Below are 21840 nucleotides of genomic sequence, written 5' to 3'. Positions count from 1 at the left end.
GAAAGAGAGAGACACTACGGGTGATTGGAGAGCAAAAACGGCGAGCACTGCCGCTAACTAGCGATTAGCAAAGGGATTAGCACCAAGTCCCCCGGTCCGCCACTGACACCAGGCAGTGTTAGTTGGCTGTGGGTTAGAGGATCGGAGGCGGTACAACACTGGTTCACAACCCACTCTCAGATCTGGTCCACCGCAACCAAACCCAGAGTAGGAGAAAAAGTTACGGTTAATTTTGGCTGGGTTGGAAAATCAGTAGATCACCATAAGGTTTGTATCTTATTGGGATTGGTTCCTATTCGATTTCAGTCGTTGTTAGAGATTAGACACGCCATGAAACTCACCGTGTACCACACCTCGTCCACCAAAGCAACATCAACCCACATCCAAGGAGCTAGTCAAGCGTCACACACAAGGCTGCTACGGGCCTTCTCCACCTAGCAGCCACCTCGTACTCAACGCTAGCGCGGCGAGGGAGGCTGAGTGCGGAGACCCGCATTCAGTTTAGCCAAGTCCTACTATGGAACCAAGATGGCGTCTAAGTGAAGAAGGCCGCTATTGATTGGATTCATTTCTACGATTAACGACACTATCGGGAAACCGCACAGCCGAAAGGCACTCGCCCAATCAACAGGCAGCATCCGGTTCTTTTAAAAAACAATCATGATCAGGGTGAGGTCGGGGAGCGATTGGGTTGGGGTTTGAGAGGGGGGGGGGCAATCTGATGGCATTCAGATTTTTCAAGTCGACCGTCACCTTGATGTCATCGAAGAACAGTGCGGGAACACCCTCGATAATGGGCTGGAGGAGCGGACCCCGCCGCTTGCTGGAGGGGGAGCCCTGTGTTGGGGGGAGGGGTGGGGGGGTTACAATGGGGGCCTAACATCATGTACTGGTTATGTCAATGGGGAAATAGGTCTGCTTCCAGTGGGACGGACAGAATGCCAAAACCGCCTGCTGGGTTGCAGTCCATCTGGCGCTGCGTTAGAGTATGTACTCTCGCCACTTGACGGGAAGAATGTGAAATGTCCGAGCGCGTTCCCTTCACGTTGTCTAGCGTGAGCCAGGTTTGATCTCAACACAGGCTGCCTTTTTCTCCGGAGCGAGGGAAAAGCTGGCAAACACCAGATCTCTACAGGAAATTGTCTTGGAAAAACAGGGAATTGTTCGGGCAGAAGCGGTCCTCTTCCCCACTGGGGCCGGTACTGTGACCTACGGGACCCCTGGGGAGGATTAGGACCCATAAGCAAATTAATAAACAACAGGAATTTTTATTCGCAGAGTGGGGATTAGCGGGAGTGAATTATATAATGAGCTGCTGCTGCCAAGATCCTGATCAGAGCTCACATTGGAACAAATTTGGAACAAAATATGATCCTATAGAATACAAGGACTGAGCCAGGAACAACATCCCTGACATGGTTTAATTAAACTGTGTAAAGGGAAAAAGGCATTGCTTTGAATGCACTGCAGAACTTTTTGGGGGAATTGGGCAAAATACAACCCAAATCTTTGATGGAAATAAAGCCCTTTGTGGAGATACAAACAGCTGACTTTATCAGGACACCTCTTTCTTTCCTGGATGAATAGCTGTTGTTAGTGGTTGTCAGTTACTGTTAATGGTCCACTGGGAGACTACAGTTTGACCATCAGCTACAATGCCCTTTAGAGTTTCTAAGGCCCTTAAAACCCACCGATTCCATCTTGCTTCCACCACTTAATCCCTCCACCCTCCTGTTTCTCTCTTTTAAAGAACCAGTGAACCCACTGTTTCTCAGCTAGAGTTTTACAGAAACCGGACGTATTTATATTATCAGTACTATGTCACCCTTGAGGAAAGACTCTCATTCATATCCTGACCACAACCGTTACGGCATAGCCTCAAACGAAATCTTGTTGCAGAGAACTGAGATTAGTCTACAATGACGCGAGTTTCATGCTCACAATAACCGTGCGCGAGCAGTCGCAACCTTCAGTCACGTTTGTGGTACACAGAGTGGGCCTACATAGATATACAGCCTGGCCAGTCAAACACCATTATACGAGGGGAAGCATGTTTACCGAGAAGTAAAATCCAACCCTTTTTCATGATAGCTGCAATGAACATACAAAAGAAATGAAGGAAAACGTGTGTGGAATAGATGAACAGATGTGGAGAAGGCGAGAGCGGATTGGGACTGCAGCGAGGACTGAGCAAGCGCAATACTTACGATGACGGGGATACTGGAGGCCCTGCACAGGATCTGCTTCACCAGGCGGTAGCGGTCGTACAGGGGCTTCATGGTCTGTCTCTCGTTCTTCGTCACCTGCGGCGGGCGGAAGGGAGGAAGCGGAGGCGTCTCGTTAGCTCGGCATTAGCGACCTGGCTTCCTGCTGGCACTCTCCTTGGCGGGGTGAAGAACGACAACAACAAGGTCTTCCAGGTCTGGCAACACCGGATGAGGGGGATTAGCCAAAATGCAATTCATTCATCCAATTAGCTTAGGTCTAGGATTCAGACAGCAACAGTCGCCGTGTTTATTTTGCCTCCGATTTTAAGACCTTCTCAATAGCCGCTGGGGAAATTCCTCGGAATATTTGAACGCTCGTAACCTAGCAGCGCGACACTCTGGTCTCCTGCGGGGGGGCGTCAAAATCCTCTCAACCCGGGCACGCGTCCAGTGCACACAGGACTTTGCTCGGCCCTTCAAGAGACGTTATTTACCCCTGGGTGGGTTTGTAGGACACAGCCCGGCTCTGTGTAGTGCTGACTGAATTAGTTTGGGCCGTTATGGTGCAGAGGAAATACAGTGACTCAGGAGAGAGATGGACGGATAGGAGGGATGGTGTAGTGGCAAGGCTGTTTTTTCGTGTTGTGTTTGATCCGTAATGCGCTCTGTCTGCAGCCAGTGGGAATCCATAAATCTCGTAGGATTAAAAGGTCTGCTAAATGAATGAATGAATGAATTAGTGAATGAATGGTAAACAGAAGAGTGAGACAAGCTTTTTGTTCCCTTGTGCTTTGTTCTGGATCATTTCCCGAAGGGAGAAGTGACTCACCGGTCTTCCATGGATGCTCTCATAGTACAGCAGGGCCTTCTGCAGTGCCAGCTTCTCCGTTCCAATCTGCTCTCGGGTCATGTCCTGCAGACAGGAGGCTCGTTTATACAAGGTCCCTTTTTCATGGGACCGCATCATCATCTCGGTACTCTCAAATTAAAATCATATAACATTATAACAAAATTATAGTAATCCATAAACTAGCAGATGCTTTTATCCAATGCGAATAGAGCTGAATTTGTAGACTGAGGTGGAGTGGGAGCAGGCATCGGCGGGGCTAGGGGCACATTTCTCCAGCATGGCTAACAGGGGTCCAACACCCTCGCCCACTACAGAGTTCGGACAAAAACCGATGTATCCCCTGTTCTGTCCTGCACCCTCCACCCTCCTCACCCCCTACGAGCTGGGCAGCGGGGGGGGCTCCTACCTTGATGTCCTCCGGCCGGCCCACCTCCTCCCTCTTCTCCTGCAGCTTGCCCATCACCACCTCCAGGGTGCTCTCGGCCGGGGGCAGCGGTGCCTTCTCCTGCGGGCTCCTCTTGTCCAGCTGGGAGCCGAAGCTCTTGGGCAGGGTGTTGCTGCGCTGGCGGGTCAGCGGTGGCAGGTCCTCCTCTGACTTCAGCAGCTTGTGTTCTGCGGGCGGGGGGGGGGGGGGGGGGGGGGGGGGGGGAGAGAGAGGTCGAGAACGAGGACACGGTGAGGGCGTTTGTGTGTCAGAGCTAGACATGTGCACAACAACGTGATGCATGTGTGTTGGGTGTGTGTTAGATTCGACTAAAGCCGGTCTGTGCGGTTGTAATTCTCTCATTATGCATGTGTATTATTATTGTTTTATACTCTCGCATTTCGCGGCACCTTCTGCCGTTTTCTTTTGTGGATCAATGCAGTGTCTCACACATTATGGATGTGTTTTTTTTCTTTATTTACATTGTTTTTCAGTTTGATTAAAAAACGTTTTTCCAATGTGGGAGCCGTTGCCTACCTTTGAGATTCCTGCGAAGTCTCGTCAGTTCATTGACCCATCTGAGCACTTCTGGGTTGGCAAGCTTATCACTGTGAGACGGCTGGAGAACCAACGGACAGGAAATACGGATGAGAAGAGATTGCCTTTGCAGAGGTAGAGCAGCAAACACTTTCCTCTGTAAATCGTCTCATCCTTACATTTTAAATGGAATACAGCAAAATAAAAACCCAGACGTTTATTTTGCTGAATTCCATGTAAAATGCCTGAAATATCTCCCATTCCCCATGGAGGCTTTGCTCACCCTGTATTTCCGTTCATATTCAAACTTTTCCTCAAACCGGTGGATCTTCTTCTTGAGCACGTGGATCCGCTTGGAGAGCTGAACCGACGACAGCTCCTCCTTCTCCTCGTCACAGGACCCCAGGGAAGAACTCCTGCGGCGACTGCACACGCACACAAAACAGAAGTCAATATTTCTAGTTTACATAAAAGTAAGTACCGCAAGGCAGGTGAGCTCAAAACTGGGCCACCGGGGCATTTTCCTTTCTTTTACTACACATTGGTTTGGACCAATCGTGCACCAAAACTCAAAATACACTTTGTTCACACTCGGGTGAATTTGTTTTTTTTGTAGAATATCTCAAGCAGGAAACAGAGCATAACTCGCCCCTTGCTGTATTAGGTTCCTGGCCCAGTGCTGCCAGGTCAACCTGCGGGTCACTCAGGAGGAATTCTGAAGGAGGAGTCATGCGGGAGAGAACGCTCACCTGGTGAAGGAGTGTGCGTTGGGCGGCGAGGGGGGCACCTCCGTGTCGTCCAGGTACTGGCAGTGGCCGTAACCGTAGAAACGAGGCGAGAGCATGGGGTCGCTGCCCTCCTCCATCAGCTGGCGGATGAGTTGGCCGCCGGCGTGCGGCGACGGGCGGGGCTCCTCGCGGTCCATGTTGTCCCGTTGCCACGACGAGTAGGCGGGGACGGGCTCTGGAGACGGCAAACAGAGAACACAAGGGAGCCCTGGTTGAGTGGGGGGGCTGGAGCCTCTGTGGGTGCCTCGTCACCGACTGGCCCTCTAGCGGGAGCGGCTGAGTGAGCGGAACTGCCTGTAACATTCTGCAGTCAGTTCCCCCTCACTCAGCTAGCGTTTGGAGCCAAGAATGAGGCTAATCCTGAAGATGTGCTTGTCATCGTGTCTTCCGGTGGAGTGAGGAAGCATATGATTGGGAAACACAAGGGATTAGTCCGGCTATACATTGTGGAAAGTGAACGTGAAAAACATCTTATTTGTAAACCTTGTAATACATTTTACTCACTTAAAGTCCAAAAGCAACTAGCACAAAAAAGGTAAACAGCCTTCTTTTTTGGCAACTCTCTCATTCTCTGAAGGTCATACCAAACCACTCCATTTAACACTCTCCCAGAAACACTACAGTACAAAACACTCTCTCTGGGCCTTGTGACAGATGTTGCACTCTCGCTCTCTCCATCTATATCGCCCTCTCTATCTCCCTTTCCCTTGATCTGACTCTCTAAATCTCTTTCCCTTCCTCCCTTTCTCTCCCTTTACCTCTTTATTTATCACTCCCTTTGTTTCTCTCTCTCTCTCTCTCTCTCTTCCCTTGTCTTCCCCCTCCTCTATTTCTCTATCTCCCCATTTCTCTCTCTCATTCACTCCCGCATCTCTGTCTCTCATCATGATATCTAGCGAGAATATAGACAGACCATTCCCATAACAAGAACAATCTGACGAGAATAGAAATGCAGATCAGATCTGCTCCTCAATCTCCACTCTATTAATAATAATGATAATAATGATCTATGTTGTGCATGGTAATTGTTACGACTTGACATATGTGGTGCATAGTGTGAGGATAACCAAGCTGATCCCCGGGGTTATAAATAAGGCTGGGCGGCATTTGGATACACTCCACGGCCAAATGTCAGAGCATGACCTCGATTTAGAGGGCGGTGTACAGAGAGAGTGAGAGAGATGTAGAGAGAGAGAGGTTCTCGACACACACATTGCATGCAGACTGTTGCTGTGCAAGGTGTACCAAAGCGTCCATAAGTCCTGGCCCTGGGGCTAACTCCTGGAGGGGGAACTTCAATCCATGCACTAACAAAGGGGTCAATCGCGTGTCAGGCGGCAATATTTGTACTCCAAACATTCGACGTGTCTGAAAGCACGTGTGGAAACCTGTGAAACACTGAGGCCGCACGTAGACGTTTTATCACAACTTGGCCTGGATCCCAGTCCTCTCCTCGAACACCCCCCCCCCCCCGGCGCTGTGCTGTGTACGTGTGGAGGAACATGCCGTGCGTGGGTCGGAGGACGGGACCAAGGAGAGACCTGTGGGACATCAGCCGCCGCCGCCGCAGGGCAGTAGGGGGAGCTTCTTAATCAATCAAGCACACGGCCGCGCCCGGCCCCGACAGCTGGTCTTCAACGCAGCTCCCTCAGACACTAATCCCGCAGAGGGACAGGGTTGTTCGAGGTTTGTTTTCTTTTTTCAACAATCGCTTTTTAAGCGTTTTGCTGCGAGCAAGGCGCAAAAGGCGTGAGGCTGACCCCAGAGCCGCACGGGGCCGATCGGACTGGTGTTCCCCCGGTGTGTTATCCTTCAGAAACTACCTGGGTTTGGTAGTTTCTACACGGGCTTCGTTTGAAAACAAAAAGGGGTGCCGTCAGGTACATGCACGTGTCCGTGCCTTTGTATGATTAGCGGTTATGCACGAACACACTGGTGTGTCCCACACTGTGCACTTACCATCAAACACACTGTGGTGGAAAAGGTTTTTGAAATCAAGGAAAGGGGCGGAATAGTAGGAATGCTCTGGAGAGAATGTGGAAGGAAAGCAAAAGGAAGGAAAATAAAGGCTAAAATCATACATCAAAATTGATGGAGGGACAAAACTAAACAAGAACCAACTAGAAAGGAATATGAAAAAGAATACGAAAATGAACAAACCAGATTCTGCATGAAAAATGCTGTTTAGAGTCAGCAGTAAAAAAAATAAAGCTTGTCCTTGACAACTTGTTTAGCTGGAGGTCTCTGGCCCGGTCTTAACGCGTCTGCATTGATCAAGACAAGGACGGGGCCAGCGCAGGACGTCAGGTCACCACGACAGACACTGGCACACACCGTACTGGGACAAAGGTCTGAATGCCCTTCCTCAGACAACCCTCACAATACTCAGAATACAACCCGCAACCACACACACACACACACACACACTCATGCTCAGAATACATCACACACACTCACACATTCCCTGCTTAGAATACACCATACACTCACACACACTAACATACACTCCGTGTTCAGAGAAACCCTCACACCCACACACACTCCCTGCTCAAAACACACCACACCCTCACAATCACAGACTCCCTGCACAGAATAAACCACACACAGGCAAACACATTCTCACCAACAACACACCACATCGCTTCGCTGACCACACTAACTAGATTACAACACCACAAAGAAAATCAGGTGTCTAAATAAACATGTAGCTCTGCATGCAGTTCTGAACATAGGTGAAGGATTCTTGAGAAATGAGTTCCAGACAGTGTTCATTGACAGACAAATGAGCATCTGTGGAACACCTTCTTCCTTTGGAACCATCATTTCTCAAAGACAAATAGACTCACCTATTTTACTTTACATTACTCACCTATTCAAAATTGTCGTAAAAAGGTTGTGTGTAGGTATAAAAAAGTTGAAATAAACCTAGCAACAATAATATGAATAAAAACACACCCGTAGAGAACTCTACAGGGGCATGCTGGGATGGATCCCAAACGGGCCCAGCCTAGTCCTCCTCATAGCAGGAGTAAACACATCTAAAGCAGCCGCTTCTGGGCGTCTTCCACTGACTATCCAGGCTTGCCCTAACTGTCTTTTCTCCCTCGTCCACTAGAGGGCTCTAACAGGTCATGCTTGGATCAATCTGCCTTAAAACAAATCGAAAAATAAATAAATAAATATAAATAATAATAAATATAATAAACTTAAGGCAGATCAGGTCAATATTGCCGGGTCTAATGAGCGAGCTGGACTAACAGATTCATCCAGGAAGTAAAAAGTCGTATCTGGGAAGCCAACATGTCTGGACAGATGTACATACATGTTGCTGCATGCCCCAAAAAGTTGCAATGGCTTTTTAGAGTAACAATTGCTATGCAAAATGGACATCTGGAGGCACCTCTAATAAGTGCATTGATTCATGCCATTACATTACTCAAGCAAGCTCTTCCAAGCTCAAGCAGTCCTTAGACACAATCCTGTTATTGTAAATCCATGCATTATCACCGACCATGGAAAGCAACGTAGCATTCAATCACATCATGCTTCACTCAAACATATTCCCGCACCCATATATGTTGAAACTGTCTCTATCATATATTCACATACACTCATTCATTCACGCTTGCAGACATTGAAACGACCGATACTGAGGAATTCAGCCATCATGAAGCTTTAATAATTCTGTTTCAAGTCAACACACCACAACAACAAACCCAGCAGGGCTAAGAGACAAATGCATCTTAAAGAAACTCAACACCAAGTCTGCCTGCTACTGTCCAACCCTGATCCTCTTCCACTTCCGCCCCAGCAGTACTAACAAACAACCCATACCCTAACCCCCCACCTCCCCTATCCACAACCAGCCTCCACCCTACTGCCTAGCCCCGGTCCCCTGACACACACACACACACACACACACACACAGCCAGTCAGCGTGGGAGGGACAGAAAACTTAACAAGATCTGAGACAATTAAATCCCACATGAGACGCGCAAGGGGCGAGCCCCATCAATCAGACAGAGAGAGAGAGAGAGAGAGAGAGGAAGTGGAATGCATAGAGGAAGAGAAGGAGGAATAGGAGGAGGGAGAGAGATAGAGAAGGAGAGACATACACAGCAGAAGGTGTGCAGCTGCTCTGTTAGATTTGGGTGTGGAGTCCGATGGGGGGGAGGGCGGGTTTAACCCTACAAGTTGCTGTCAAAGTGCACATACGCGGGCTGTACCTATCCACAATGTATTTCATTCAATGATCAAAAGATCTAGTTTGGAATGTTACTCCCAAAACTGTGTGTGTGCGTGTAGGTGCATGTGTACACACATGTGCAGCATACGTGTGCAGCATGTGTGTCTGTGTGCACGAGCGCGGACCCACCTCCCCAGTTGTTGTTGTCCTCCTCTGCGAGCTCCAGACGGGGAACATCATCTCGCGGCTCGCTGCAGTCGCCGTGCGACGGCCGCTCCGCCACCACACACACCGCGGGAGACTCCTGGATCTTCATCCTGGCCCTCTGTACCACCATGAGCGTTAGCCGCGGAGGGAACGAAATACACACCCGCACGCGCGAGAGGGACAGAGCGATAGAGAGAGAGTCAGCGACACCCACACACACACACAAACACAAAGCTGCTCAACAACCACGGCCAGCCCCAGTAGGCACACTCTTTAAGCCCCGGCCGCACGCCTCCCCTCCCTCCACCCCGCCCTCCCTCTCTCCAGACAGGCCCAGCCCAGCAACGGGAGGAGGGAGAGGGGGGGATCCTCCCTCCCGATTGGCTGAGCCGTCTGGCCAAAACATCCGCCCATCTGGGTAGGCCGAGCCCTCGCTGGCTGTCCCTCCGTCTCTCACCCAGTGGGTTCACACACTCCTCCTCCTCTACTTAACCCCACCCATCTCTCTCCCGCCCTTTCCCTTGCTCTGTTTCTCTCTCTCTCCCTCCGCATGCTCCTTCCCCTCCCATGTGCCAGAGTAGAGTTGTTTGTTTCACAGTCACAGCTTCTGGGAGGGAAGGAGGGAGGGGGGGGGGGGGCGAGCAGGAAGTGGAGGAACAAGAGAGCAGACAGCCGATTATTGGCTGGCGCACGTAGGCTGACTGGCTGAAATTCTCGATCCCTATTTCCGACTCAGGATTAACGGTTCACCTCAGAGCCAAAGACAACGGAGTGTGTTTTTGAACCCTCTATCTCTCCCATGCTCTCTCTCTCTCTCCCTCTCTCTTGCTCTATCACTCTCCACTCTATCTTGCAATCTCTCTGTCGTTTGCTCTCTTTCCCTCTCTCACTCCCTTGCTCTGTCTCTATTCCCCTTACTGTCTGTCTCTCTCTTTATTCCTGTTTCTCTTTCCCTCTCACTCTCGCTCAGTTTCTCTCACTCTCACTCTCCTGCTCTGCGCAGTCGCTTCTTCAAAGTGTTCTTGGGTTTCGTTTCCTCGTCACTCCTCGTACAACACAAGCAAAGTTTCGTTTTGACAACTTCCACAGATCCTTTCCCTGCCTTGCATACTTCTTCTTCATGTTCAATACTTCTGTCTAAAATAGTTGTGAAAGCGATACCATTGCATTAGTTGGTAGTATGAAGGCTTATCTACGGACAGTAACAAGTTACAGCATGTATGCATGTATGTATGTATGTTCTGGCATGAGCGTGCAAAATACCAACATCACAAAATAAATGTGCTGTATACACTCTCTGTCATAACAACTCAATCACAACCCGAAAATACTTCCTGAAAGTCCACTGCCTCACCAGCGTCTGGTGAATAACGATGACGTGTACAGAAAAAACGAGGGGGCAGAATATTTTAACAGCTAATCTTTGACCTTTCCCCCGAAAACAAAACTGCAAGCTTGGCAGGCAGAGTCACGGCTGTGGATTGACTCGTGTGCAGATGTGCACAGATGTTACTTGGCCCCCGGTCAACCGCTGTCCTACCAGAGAGGCACAACGTGTGTGTGCATGTATGTTAAACCCCCACCCCCACAAGGGTGTAATCCAGCCTACATTAAAACCTCCATGATTACATCAGCAGAAGCTTGTGTGTGTGTGTGTGTGTGTGTGTGTGTGTGTGTGTGTGTGTGTGTGTGTGTGTGTGTGTGTGTGTGTGTGTGTGTGTGTGTGTGTGTGTGTGTGTGTGGAGATTGGATGCGGGGAGTGTGGGTTGCAAACTGGATGAGAACAAATGGATAGGGAGATTAAATATAAGAAAAAGTCATTCCCGTGTACGAGTACTACTTGTACAGTGAAGAGACAAGCGACCGGGTCAGACCAAACACATGTCCACACAAACACACACACACGCACGCACGCAAACACACACATACACACACACACACAAACACACACACACACACGTGCGATGGGTCTGTTGGGGATAGCATTCTATCCTGTCCGTGAACACACACACACAAATGAATAAAGATACTTGCATGCAAATAAAGAATAACAAAATAAACAAATGCTTAATGCCTGATAGAAATAGAACCGACAACTAGCATGCAATGCGACTATGGATGTGTATGTGTGCACAGAGGGGGGTTGAGCATATGTGTGTTATGTTTTTCTCCTATTCTTGACATTTTCTCTAATGTCAGTGCTACCGTTTGATGCGCATTCAGACCATCCGGCAGCATTTACACCCTGCTATTAGGGCTCTATTAATACAATATTAAAATGTGTGTGTGAGTGCATGCAACACCTTCTCACTCACACTTTGGACTGTGCTTGGGTTACTTTGACCCAACCAGGCCCCATACGCTGGCACACTTATATAAGAACCAAGACGACCAAGCCCTGGGTGTTGCAAGCGCATGTGTGTGTTTGTGTGTGTGTGTGCATGCACGTGCATACAAAACCAGTTGAGATGGGTTGTGCTATTGCACATTTTAGTTTTGATTCAACTTTATTGTCATTGCAATAAGAGTGCTGGGATAACGAAGTGCAGTTTATCATTCAGACTTGAGTCGGGCGTGGAAGTGGATTGGTCCACAAAGTGCACGCTACGCAGGTGTGTGTGTGTGTGTGTGTGTGTGTGGTAGAATGTGATACGGTGGCAGGCGGTTAATAGTGCACAGTGTAAACAGCACCAGGGGATGAGACTGACTAAAAACAACAGCTTCCCTGAGTCGGCGCTGGCGGCGCAGCGGGGTACTGTGGGATTGGGTCTCTATGGCAACCCTTTTCTTGGCAGGTGTTGAACCCCTCAGGTGAGGGCTGGCCCCGGGGCTGCTTGGTGGATATACCCAGGTGGATCCAAACCATGGGTGTGTTATAGCAACCTTAAACCTGTTTTATATGTCCATTGGGGATCGTCGCTGGTACACCACCCCTACATGTCAACATGCTGAGATGGTCGTGGCCCTTTCAGTGGTTAAATCTGGTTCTGGTGATACCCATCAGGACCAACATTGAACAGCCAACGTTGGCTTCTGGGGGTGGGGGGGGAGCATCCTCTTTAGCTGAACTACTGCCTGGTATGGTAGGGTTACTTAACACAAGGCCATCCAGAGGATGGGCTGCTCAATCAGCAACACTAATCCTATTGATCATATTGATCACATGAACACTCCTACACATGCTCTGCGTATATTTACATTCAATGTACATGACCTCCATTTCACGCACATATTCATCGCCACGCCTCCACTACATAGTTTATATTTAATATTCCTATTGTTTATAGTCTATTCATACTCTGTCTTGGTCTTTAACCACCAGGAAACCACCTGGTGGTGAAACCAAATGGGGATCTATATTCCCCATTTTTATTTATTAATTGTTATTAAATTCGTACCAGACTAAATATATATTTATTATTCTTGCCCTTGCCTTCTAGGTATTGGAAGCTTGCCATTTCCCAAGTAATGAAATGATCCAGTGTTAAAACATGGCATTGGGCATATAACAAAAAACGACATTGACTTTGACTATTACACGTGAAGGTCTGCTGAACTGACTAAACCTTCAGTCCTCATTTTATTTCTGTGTGACAGTGCTTTTAGAACATTTACAACGATAAAAATCAAGTATTCCTGCATTCCTGTTATGCAAGATTGTCACCCCAGTGGACAAACAAAGCCATGTCTGTGCACGGTCATGCCACATCTAAACAGGTGTGAAACCATGTGTGTATGTGTGTGTGTGTGTTTGTGTGAGCCTATGTGTGTGTTGGTAAGGGAGCAGTTACCTGTGGAGGAGGAAGGCCATTTTCAGTCCTGCTCTCCTTCCTGTAAGGTAAACAAGACGCTCAGCTGTGGACTGATCGACTATTTCACTCAAACAACAACAGTAAACATTACAGAGCATTAGACACATTATACCATCACACTCCAACCACTCCAGCCCTCCCCAGCCCCCACGGCGGGGATCAGCTGTGTTCGGTAAACACTCCAGAGAAGTCGACCTTAGAGATAAAAGCGCTGGCTTCTGCAGCGAGCGGGGCCTCGTATCAGCACAGATAAGCTAATGGTGTGTGCAGCGTTAACCTTGGAGTGTGTACGAAAGGGTGAATGTGTTTGCAGTGTGCGATACACAATGGGAAGGAGGCGATGCAGAGCGTGTAGGGTCACAGAGGGATGTTGGGGGCAGCGGGGCGGAGGGTGTTATGTGCTAACCTTCTCCTCCCGGGGGCCGTGTCATCCATGGTGATTCCTTCAGATCTAGAGGCACTTCCCGCCACGCAGCATTCCTGAGCCTGTACCTGAAAGCAGGCCAAAACACAGTCACAAGTTTACTTCATTATCATCATGTAATTAGTTAACTTCATACGATATTATAATCATATACATCACTCATATAATTTCTATTTTTTAATAAATTAAATTGTTTTCTCAAATAATATTTAAATAATTCTCATCAAATAACTCAGGATATTTGAACATTTTCAATAACACGCAATGCATATATACTGTATCTATAAATGTATGCTTCAGAGTATTTTTTGGCCAAACGCCTCCAAGATCCAAAAGAGCTACACGGTTCTTTGTCACAGCCAGCTGAGTCACAGAGCCCTATACTATACTGTAAACAACAACACCCTTCCTTGTCCTTCAATACTCCCTTCGCATACACCAATGCCACGCCATGCACACGGCACTAAAGTTCACATGGAGCCCCTGAGGCGCCACAGCTGAGGCCCTGGTGCAGACAGGCACTCACTGCAGCCCAGGGTGTCGTCCCGCCAACGGGAGCGCAAGTGGCACACATCAAAAGTATGTGTGTCATAGTCTCCTCTGCCCACTTGCATAAGAGGCTCCTGATTGGCTGCCAACCAAACACACACCGCAGCAAAAGGTGGGGTTGGTCTTTTCCCAGGTGTGAGAAATGCTAATCTATTTCCATCGGCGTGTCCCACAAGGTTGAAATGCCACCCGGCTCAGCTTTACAAGAGTTACATAAACCCACATGATGGATCGCCCTGGTGTGTCCAGCTTGTGTGGGTAAAGAAACGCATGAGAATCGCTTGCCCACAATTTTATTTACGGCACAAATCGGCATGGCCATATCGTAACCCTGTTGAAATGTCCACGTTCAAAAGCAGTTAAACAGCCTAAGCAAAAAACACAATTTAGACTTCACCTTTTAGGCATTTATCTGTAGGCTAACCCCTAACCTAAATTCTTAACCCCAACCTTCCCGCAGGGCAGCCACAATACCTGTAGGTTAACAGTGACCTCCACATAGGACAGATGTAGTTTCCTGTTGGGTAACCTTAACCCTAAACCCAAACCTCTACCCAGGGCAGCTGTGGGTTCCTGTACACTAACCCTAACCCCTAAACCCAAACCTTTATATATGACAGCTGTAGATACCTGTAGACTAACTTTAACCCTAACCTCTAAAACCCTAAGCTGTAATTAGTAGACTAACCTTAACCATAACATCTGAACCTTAACCCAAACCTTAACGTAGGGTAGCTGTAGGCACCTGTAGGTTAACCCTCACCCTAAACTGTGGGTAGCGTAAGTGGGCTGTTCTGAGACTCAAATTGCCAATAGCCAAATGTTTCAGTGTGTCCTCGAAGTCTCTTTGCACACCCTGCTCCAGTAGTCACTACTTCGTATATTTATTGCCAAATCACGAGTCACTGACCCAAATTTAAACCATTGTATATTTTACTTTGTGACACAACAGGCTCGGGCCAAGCAAAGTATGGGCTGTTTGCCAAAAAGCTAATGCAAAATTAGCGCATGCAGGTCAGGGAGTGCAGCGTTTGCACTCCGCAGAACGTTTTGGACGCGCTGTGCTGATTGTAAGCGACTCTTTAACGTAGCGATGCACATTAGCTTTTTGAATTACACCATCTTGCAACTGTCCATTCTAGGCGATTCCTGGGGAACAATTCTTATCCATTAGCAAAGTGTTTTAGTCATTCAAATGAGGGCTTATTAAGGACAAAAACAGCAAATTTCCAAACATTTGACTGCTGATGAATACCAGGAAAAAACAGTATTAGCAGTTGCAATTACCAGGCATCATGGACACATAAATGTAACATATTATCAATCAATTAACAAATGCTTATTCAAGGCTTGAGAGGGATTTAGCAAACCGAGAAGCACATTTCTAAAAGGAGAACGTTAACCTGTCCATGCACCTAGTCCATCTCCTTTTCTGGAGGGCCCTTGTTATTTCAAAAGAGACAGCCCCTTCATTTTAAAGAAAAAAATGACAGAAGACAAATCCCAGGACGACGGAGGGGTGTGGGGGGTGCCCAAATCGACAAGAAGACAGGAAGAGAAGCAGCTGTGGCGGTCACTCACCGTGGGGGTGTCCTGGTTCTGGTCTTGCTGGGCCAGAGTGGGGCTGGCCCTGGGCTTCATGGGTTTGGGGACACAGTGCTGCTGGGTGTTTGGCTGGTTGTTCCTGACTCTCTGGGTCCGCTGTGGAGCTGGTCTAGAAGCTACATTACCTTCGCTGAGTGCATCATAGGTGTCCTCATCCAATGGTATGTTCTCCTTCTGGAGGTCTGCCCTGAGAGACGACGTGGACCTTGTTGCAATAAGAGAGAGGAGAGAGAAGAGAAGAGATATCAATTTGTCAGCATCCTTCAGAAGTCGTTTCTTTGGTTTGTGTGGACCAATGAGTCAAGAGAATCCCCATCAATGTGTTCTCTGATGGCTCACTAACTTTTATACCTTTCCAGAAACTGCCATAAGTTGGCTTCTAATTCTATTTACTAGCAACTCTTATTGCTGTTTTGCTGTCGGTGTTGTGTGAAGTCTTCTAATCCATGTGACGTTGTTTTTTTTGTTAGTACGTCACTGAGTCTGGAGAAACAGGGATTAAACTGCCATAGCTGTGTTTGTTGTGTATCCAGGTAAGCCTATCACCGAGAATGTGTTAAGATGACCTTATAGTATTCAGGGTGCTCAGGGGTACAGGTGTATTTAATTTGGGCATATCAGGGCACCGCACCGGTGTGGACAAGTGAAAGGGTCCGTACACTATCAATTATAATATTGGTGCTCTGAAAGACTAAATAAACATAGACCTAATATTAGAACAGATTGGAAAGGATTTGAACCCGAACTCTTTGACCTTGTAGCACTAATCCCAACCATCTAACAGTTACCCTGTTTCCCTCTAATCCTTACCTCCTCCCAAAACCAATCTGTTTTCCGTACACTGACACCTCTGAGGAAAGTACCCACATGGCACCAATGGAACACCAACATGAACCAAGAGGTGAACCATACCTGCTTCTCTCTGGCTCCCTCTCGCCCTCCTCCTCTTCCCTCTGCTCTCTCTTCTGCCGGCGTCTCTGCCTCGCACTAGACGTCCACGGCGGAGGACTAAAGCAAGTAGTATCCTCTTGGGGTAACTGCAAAGCAGGTGCCGTCCAACGACGTCCGTGCAAACCAGGTTCTGGCAAACCAGGTTCCGGCAAACCAGTTTCTGGCAAACCAGGTGCCCGCAAACCAGGTCCCGGTACACGGGGACAGTCGAGGGAGTTTATCTCAAAGAGATGCTGTTGTACCGCTGCCCGTATGGTGCGGTCTAGAAAGCTATGGATGAGAAGCGAATAAACAGTACATATGGGAAGTCCGAGATGTATTTTGACAAAGGTCTACATACGTCAAAGCAATAGAATAGGTCATTCAGGGTACCGTGTTGTTGTTATTTTCTGAGTGACGTGACGTGAACTTACTTGGTGACATCGGGTCTGCAGTGTATTGGAGATAGGTGATTACTACAAAGAAGGGCAGAAAATGGCGGGGAGAGAAGAAGATAAAGCAAGGGTAGCTAGCTTCAAGTAATACAATCTTTCAACCCATTTCTCTTTTATTTGTCCATCCCCCATTTGTTTAGCTTCCTCCCACCCATTGTAGACCACACACAGTAAGACTATAACACTCGGAATGACACACTGTGGTTGTTTGAGTCTTTCTACGGTCTAGTTTTGCTAGTGTTCGAAATAAACTCTTAACAATGGCCCCGATCGTCACATTTTCATATCGCTCTGAAATGCCAAGACGGTATCTCCAGCCGCATACCGGTGGTTCATAGCTCGTTTAGTAAGGTCACAGATGAAGTGTTGTGAATGTTTCGGCCAAACAACCAACACTAAGCGTTATTCCTCCCTCCTACTGGCTGTAAGTGCATGCAGCGTATGCTGGGATGGGCGGAGGGTTCCTCCATAAACAGACCTGTTGACAGTGATAGCACAGCCTGAGGTCAGCTCCGGTGCAGAGAGAGGGAGGGGGAATAGCGATGATATCTTTGATGGCACAGATTACTTTATCATCGTCATCTGCGTTGTTGTTATGTAATTATGATCAAAGTGAAGGGATTAAGGCAGGATATAGGCGATTATATTGGTCAGCTGTGCAATAACACTGGGATGACTTGGATGGAATGTGAATGATTGACAGGTGCTATGGATGTCCAGAGCTTTCTAGTGTTTGCAGGCTTGACCCTTAATTTGGATCACTGGCAAAACACATCAGATCCTGTCGTCTTTTATGAGCCCTTAGGGATTTGGGCATGTTGCTCAAGGTAGCCTGCTGAAACCTTGGGATCAACAACAGAACCTTCTGCTGGGTGTCAAACACCCTAGCCAATAAACTATCCTGCCACTATTTAGTGTCCTTTTAGAGTATCAGAGGCTGCTCAGCAGGACCAGAATCTTTAATATTGGTACGGTCTAGAGACCCAATGCCTAACCAGCATCATAGAATAGCTGGAGCCAGATGGAGCCAGTTTGATCCACCCGAGAGCGAGAGAGCTATTGCACTAATTTAAACAAAGCTCACCAACCTGGTTGAATTTTGACATCGACAGACTGAAGAGTCTGTATGATTTGAAGATAGGTTGCTGAGATGGAACAAGGTTGTATGGACATCCTGTCCACATTCATCATGGGACGGGTCAGTTTGCTTACAAAGTATGGACTTGAACCCACCTTACTTGTGGGTTCAAGTCCATACTTCAAATGGCTTGGACACTGTGGGTTGTTTAACCTCTTATCACGCGGTTAGGGTAAGTAAGTTGTTACAAACAGCAAGCCCATAGCAACTCCCAACTCTATGTTTTTGTTGTCCCCATCTAAAAGATTTTCTCTGAAACCTTTTTTTCTAATTAAATGAAAAGTGTGACATTGGTGACCTTTGACCCTAAATGGAACCTTTTACTGAACACGATTTCCAAATAAACACTTGCACTTAAAATAAATGTTTATTGGGAGATTTATATATGGCAACTTAGTGTTTACCTGTCATTGGGATCCATGTTGTCAAGCAACAAAAAAAACTGTTTAGTGAGCATGCCTTTGCAACAACCTAACAGATGGGCATTTATGTATATATTCGAATAGAGATTTACATGTCCAATTTTATTACCAGATATGACAGGAACAGGTTTTATTTTACCAGTTGTAGTCATAGTTTACACTGGGGGTAGAGATTAAAGTAAAAAAAAAGTAAAGTAAAGTACCCATACTAGCTATGAGTCAGAAATTTTTAAAGCAATTCCACTCTGTGACCAATGGAGACATGAACTCAAGGACTGGCTCTTCATTTCATAAGGGATATCATGTTACAATTGACGCGCACATTGAACACCGAAGACATGTGTTCAAACGTCATTAGAAATGCAAGAGAGTGTTTTAGCAATCAAATAATCCCAGACACTCTCTCGCCTCTTCTCCTGTTCAGTTACTCACTGTCGCTTGGACCAAAGGGGATGGAACTCTCCTAATATGGTAACCGTGTAAACGTCACATAAAGTCTTGGATGTTACATACCGGATTGACAATAATTAATTTATCGATTCAGTTGAGTTTTCAACAAAAAAAAAAGCTTGGTTGTACCCCTGAAATCAAAACATTAAGACACTTGGAGTAAATTAAACTAAAGAAAAGTAAAGATTGGTTTAAACCTTGATATCGCAGTAAACCTCACAAATGTTCCCAGGTGTAACCTTAACCTTTTATGTGTTGGAATTTGGCTCTACGTCCAACTGACATTTGTGATATTTTCCCAAGTATTTTGTGGTTGTTTTCTTTAGTTGTGTTTAGGAATCTGTCTGTCCTGACAGTTACATACATATTTAAGATGCCTTGAATGTTTCATGTTTAATGGGATTTTGTTAGCAATTTTACATGATTGTCTAATTTCTTGTCTGTGAATCCCAAAATAGAAACGCCACGGGACTAGTTCTCAAAATAAGCAAGGCATTTCATCATCCTCATCATAATCCTCATAATTATCACATTAACATTTAAGTGCCCACTGCGCAATGTGTCGTCGGAGTGACGTCTTTTCTGTGTCATTATTGGACATTAAATTTCGGTCCACTGAAGGGGTTGTTTTGTAACGCCAGGCAACGTCTTTTTTTCGACATCTACCGAACTTCTAATGTTGACGTCCTTCGGACCTGTGTAAGGGCTATTTATAGTCCAAATGTGGTCGTTTGCGGACGTCTTTTCAACATCAAATTTATTTTTTACTTATTTTTTATACTACTTCTATAATTTATTTATTTTATTTATATGTTTATGGTTGTTGCCATCGGAAAAAGAGATTTGAGAGGAACATGCTTTTGATCTATCCGGGATCCGGCGAACACATCCCCCCGTCCACATTTTTTGTGTACCTATCGGGATTCGAACCTGCCACCCTCTGGTTACTGGTCCAAATCCTTAACCAGTAGGCCTCATGCCAGTGCACACACACAAAAACACAAAAAGTTGGAAACAGGAATACACAGGCACACAGACACACACAAACAAAGAAGACATGCCTAGGCCAACTATTTACTAAACTTTTCACACAAACTGCAATTCAAAATAAATAAACAGAAAAATGTAAAAATAAATATATGCATAAAGAATAAATTGACTACTTAAAATAAATAAACCAGGAAATGTAAAATAACAACAAAAAAACATAATATACAAATATTACATCATGTAGGCCTATACATTTCCTGCACCTGTCATAGGCGTCTAAATTACTTCCAAAAAATTTACCCAGTTCAAAGGTGAAATGTTGATCGTCAATATGACGTCCAAGTTGGCTCATGGTTTGACATTCAAATAGTGGAACTAGTTTTGACGTCAAATAGATGTCCAGAATTGGTCATGGACCGACGGACCAGATATGAACATAATCTGCACGTCTATCCAACGTCCAATGTTTAGTGGGTGGTATGCCAATGGATGGTGTGGGGGTGAGAGGGTGAATGTCCAACCATTAGTGAACGCTCTAGAACTTCCTAGAATTCACTGCACTGCAGGAGATGGACCAAAAAAAACAGTGGAGCAGTGATTGAGGAGGTGTGTTACGTAACCCGTAGCCATGGTGACAGACTTGTCTTCTCCTCGAGCGTGCACAAACTTTGACCCAAAGATCATTTGTCAATTTACATCATGCAAACCAGGCATTGCTAATTTGGGTCAATATGGACCAATTGAATCTCTGGAACTCTTCTGTTTCACTGCATATCCCCTGCGGTCTCAATTTTTGTTTACTTTATAAAATGATTGCTGAACTGCTGTGAGGAACCCTTTAAAGACATTTTTTGGTGTGATATAAATGTGTGCAGCTAGCGCGATGGTGATATTTCAGTTCTGCATACGGAAGGCCTGCGTTGAGCAACTTTGCAAACAGCGTTTTCTTTTCAGATTGTTTTGCTGATTGATGTAATTATCCTTGATTTAAATGAAATACACTCGGAAACACAGCCTCATAGATAACACTTAACTTTGACAATTGAAAAAAAAAGGTTGATAGCTATGGGGGTGTAAGTTTGTGTGCATGTCTGTGTGTGTGTGTTTTTCAAATCAAGCATTGAGAAAGTTTCCTAGGCAAACACAGAGCGTTAAAAATAACAAACACTAAAAGGCTTGGCTCAGGAAGCGTACGCGATTGAAAACCCTGACCATGCAATTTACCCTTGCATTGTGAATACTTCTAGTATAATTCCACTGTATGCTATTAGCTTCCAAACAATGCAGTATTAATCCATTGCACTCTAGTAAGCATGAGTGACCTTCTGTAACACACATTAAGGAAAACCAAGAGTTGATTTACAACTTTTATGGAGTGGGCTTAGCCCATACAGTGGGGCAAAAAAGTATTTAGTCAACCAGCAATTGTGCAAGTTCTCCCACTAGAAAAGATGAGAGAGGCCTGTAATTTTCATCATAGGTATACCTCAGCTATGAGAGACAAAATGAAAAAAAAAAATCTAGAAAATCACATTGTCTGATTTTTAAAGAATTTATTTGCAAATTATGGTGGAAAATAAGTATTTGGTCAATAACAAAAGGTCATCTCAATACTTTGTTACATGCCCTTTGTTGGCAATGACAGAGGTCAAACGTTTTCTGTAAGTCTTTACAAGGTTTTCACACACTGCTGCTGGTATTTTGGCCCATTCCTCCATGCAGATCTCCTCTAGAGCAGTGATGTTTTTGGGCCTTCGCTGGGCAACATAGACTTTCAACTCCCTCCAAAGATTTTCTATGGGGTTGAGATCTGGAGACTGGCTAGGCCACTCCAGGACCTTGAAATGCTTCTTACGAAGCCACTCC

General features: G+C 46.3%; 1 protein-coding gene across 4 annotated transcripts in view; it reads right to left on the bottom strand.

Moving 5' to 3' along the window:
* fam13a (family with sequence similarity 13 member A) overlaps positions 1 to 21840 on the bottom strand; it is a 53761-nt gene that overhangs the window by 2377 nt on the left and 29544 nt on the right. For 3 of the 4 annotated variants that reach the window (XM_079730222.1, XM_079730223.1, XM_079730225.1), the window contains 13 exons: positions 16954 to 16995; positions 16502 to 16810; positions 15566 to 15794; positions 13418 to 13503; positions 12991 to 13030; positions 9182 to 9317; positions 4768 to 4981; positions 4302 to 4443; positions 4019 to 4100; positions 3464 to 3669; positions 3037 to 3120; positions 2208 to 2303; positions 754 to 837 (listed from right to left, as the gene is read on the bottom strand). In XM_079730222.1, the coding sequence (XP_079586348.1) occupies positions 754 to 837; positions 2208 to 2303; positions 3037 to 3120; positions 3464 to 3669; positions 4019 to 4100; positions 4302 to 4443; positions 4768 to 4981; positions 9182 to 9317; positions 12991 to 13030; positions 13418 to 13503; positions 15566 to 15794; positions 16502 to 16810; positions 16954 to 16995 (1750 nt within the window). The remainder of the gene's footprint in view (positions 1 to 753; positions 838 to 2207; positions 2304 to 3036; positions 3121 to 3463; positions 3670 to 4018; positions 4101 to 4301; positions 4444 to 4767; positions 4982 to 9181; positions 9318 to 12990; positions 13031 to 13417; positions 13504 to 15565; positions 15795 to 16501; positions 16811 to 16953; positions 16996 to 21840) is intronic. The other variant, XM_079730224.1, reaches the window with a different exon arrangement.

Source organism: Pollachius pollachius, assembly GCF_949987615.1.
Source record: "Pollachius pollachius genome assembly, chromosome: 2".
Taxonomy (NCBI): domain Eukaryota; kingdom Metazoa; phylum Chordata; class Actinopteri; order Gadiformes; family Gadidae; genus Pollachius; species Pollachius pollachius.
The sequence above is the reverse complement of the archived record's forward strand: the minus strand, read 5'-3'. Positions and strand labels throughout refer to the sequence as shown.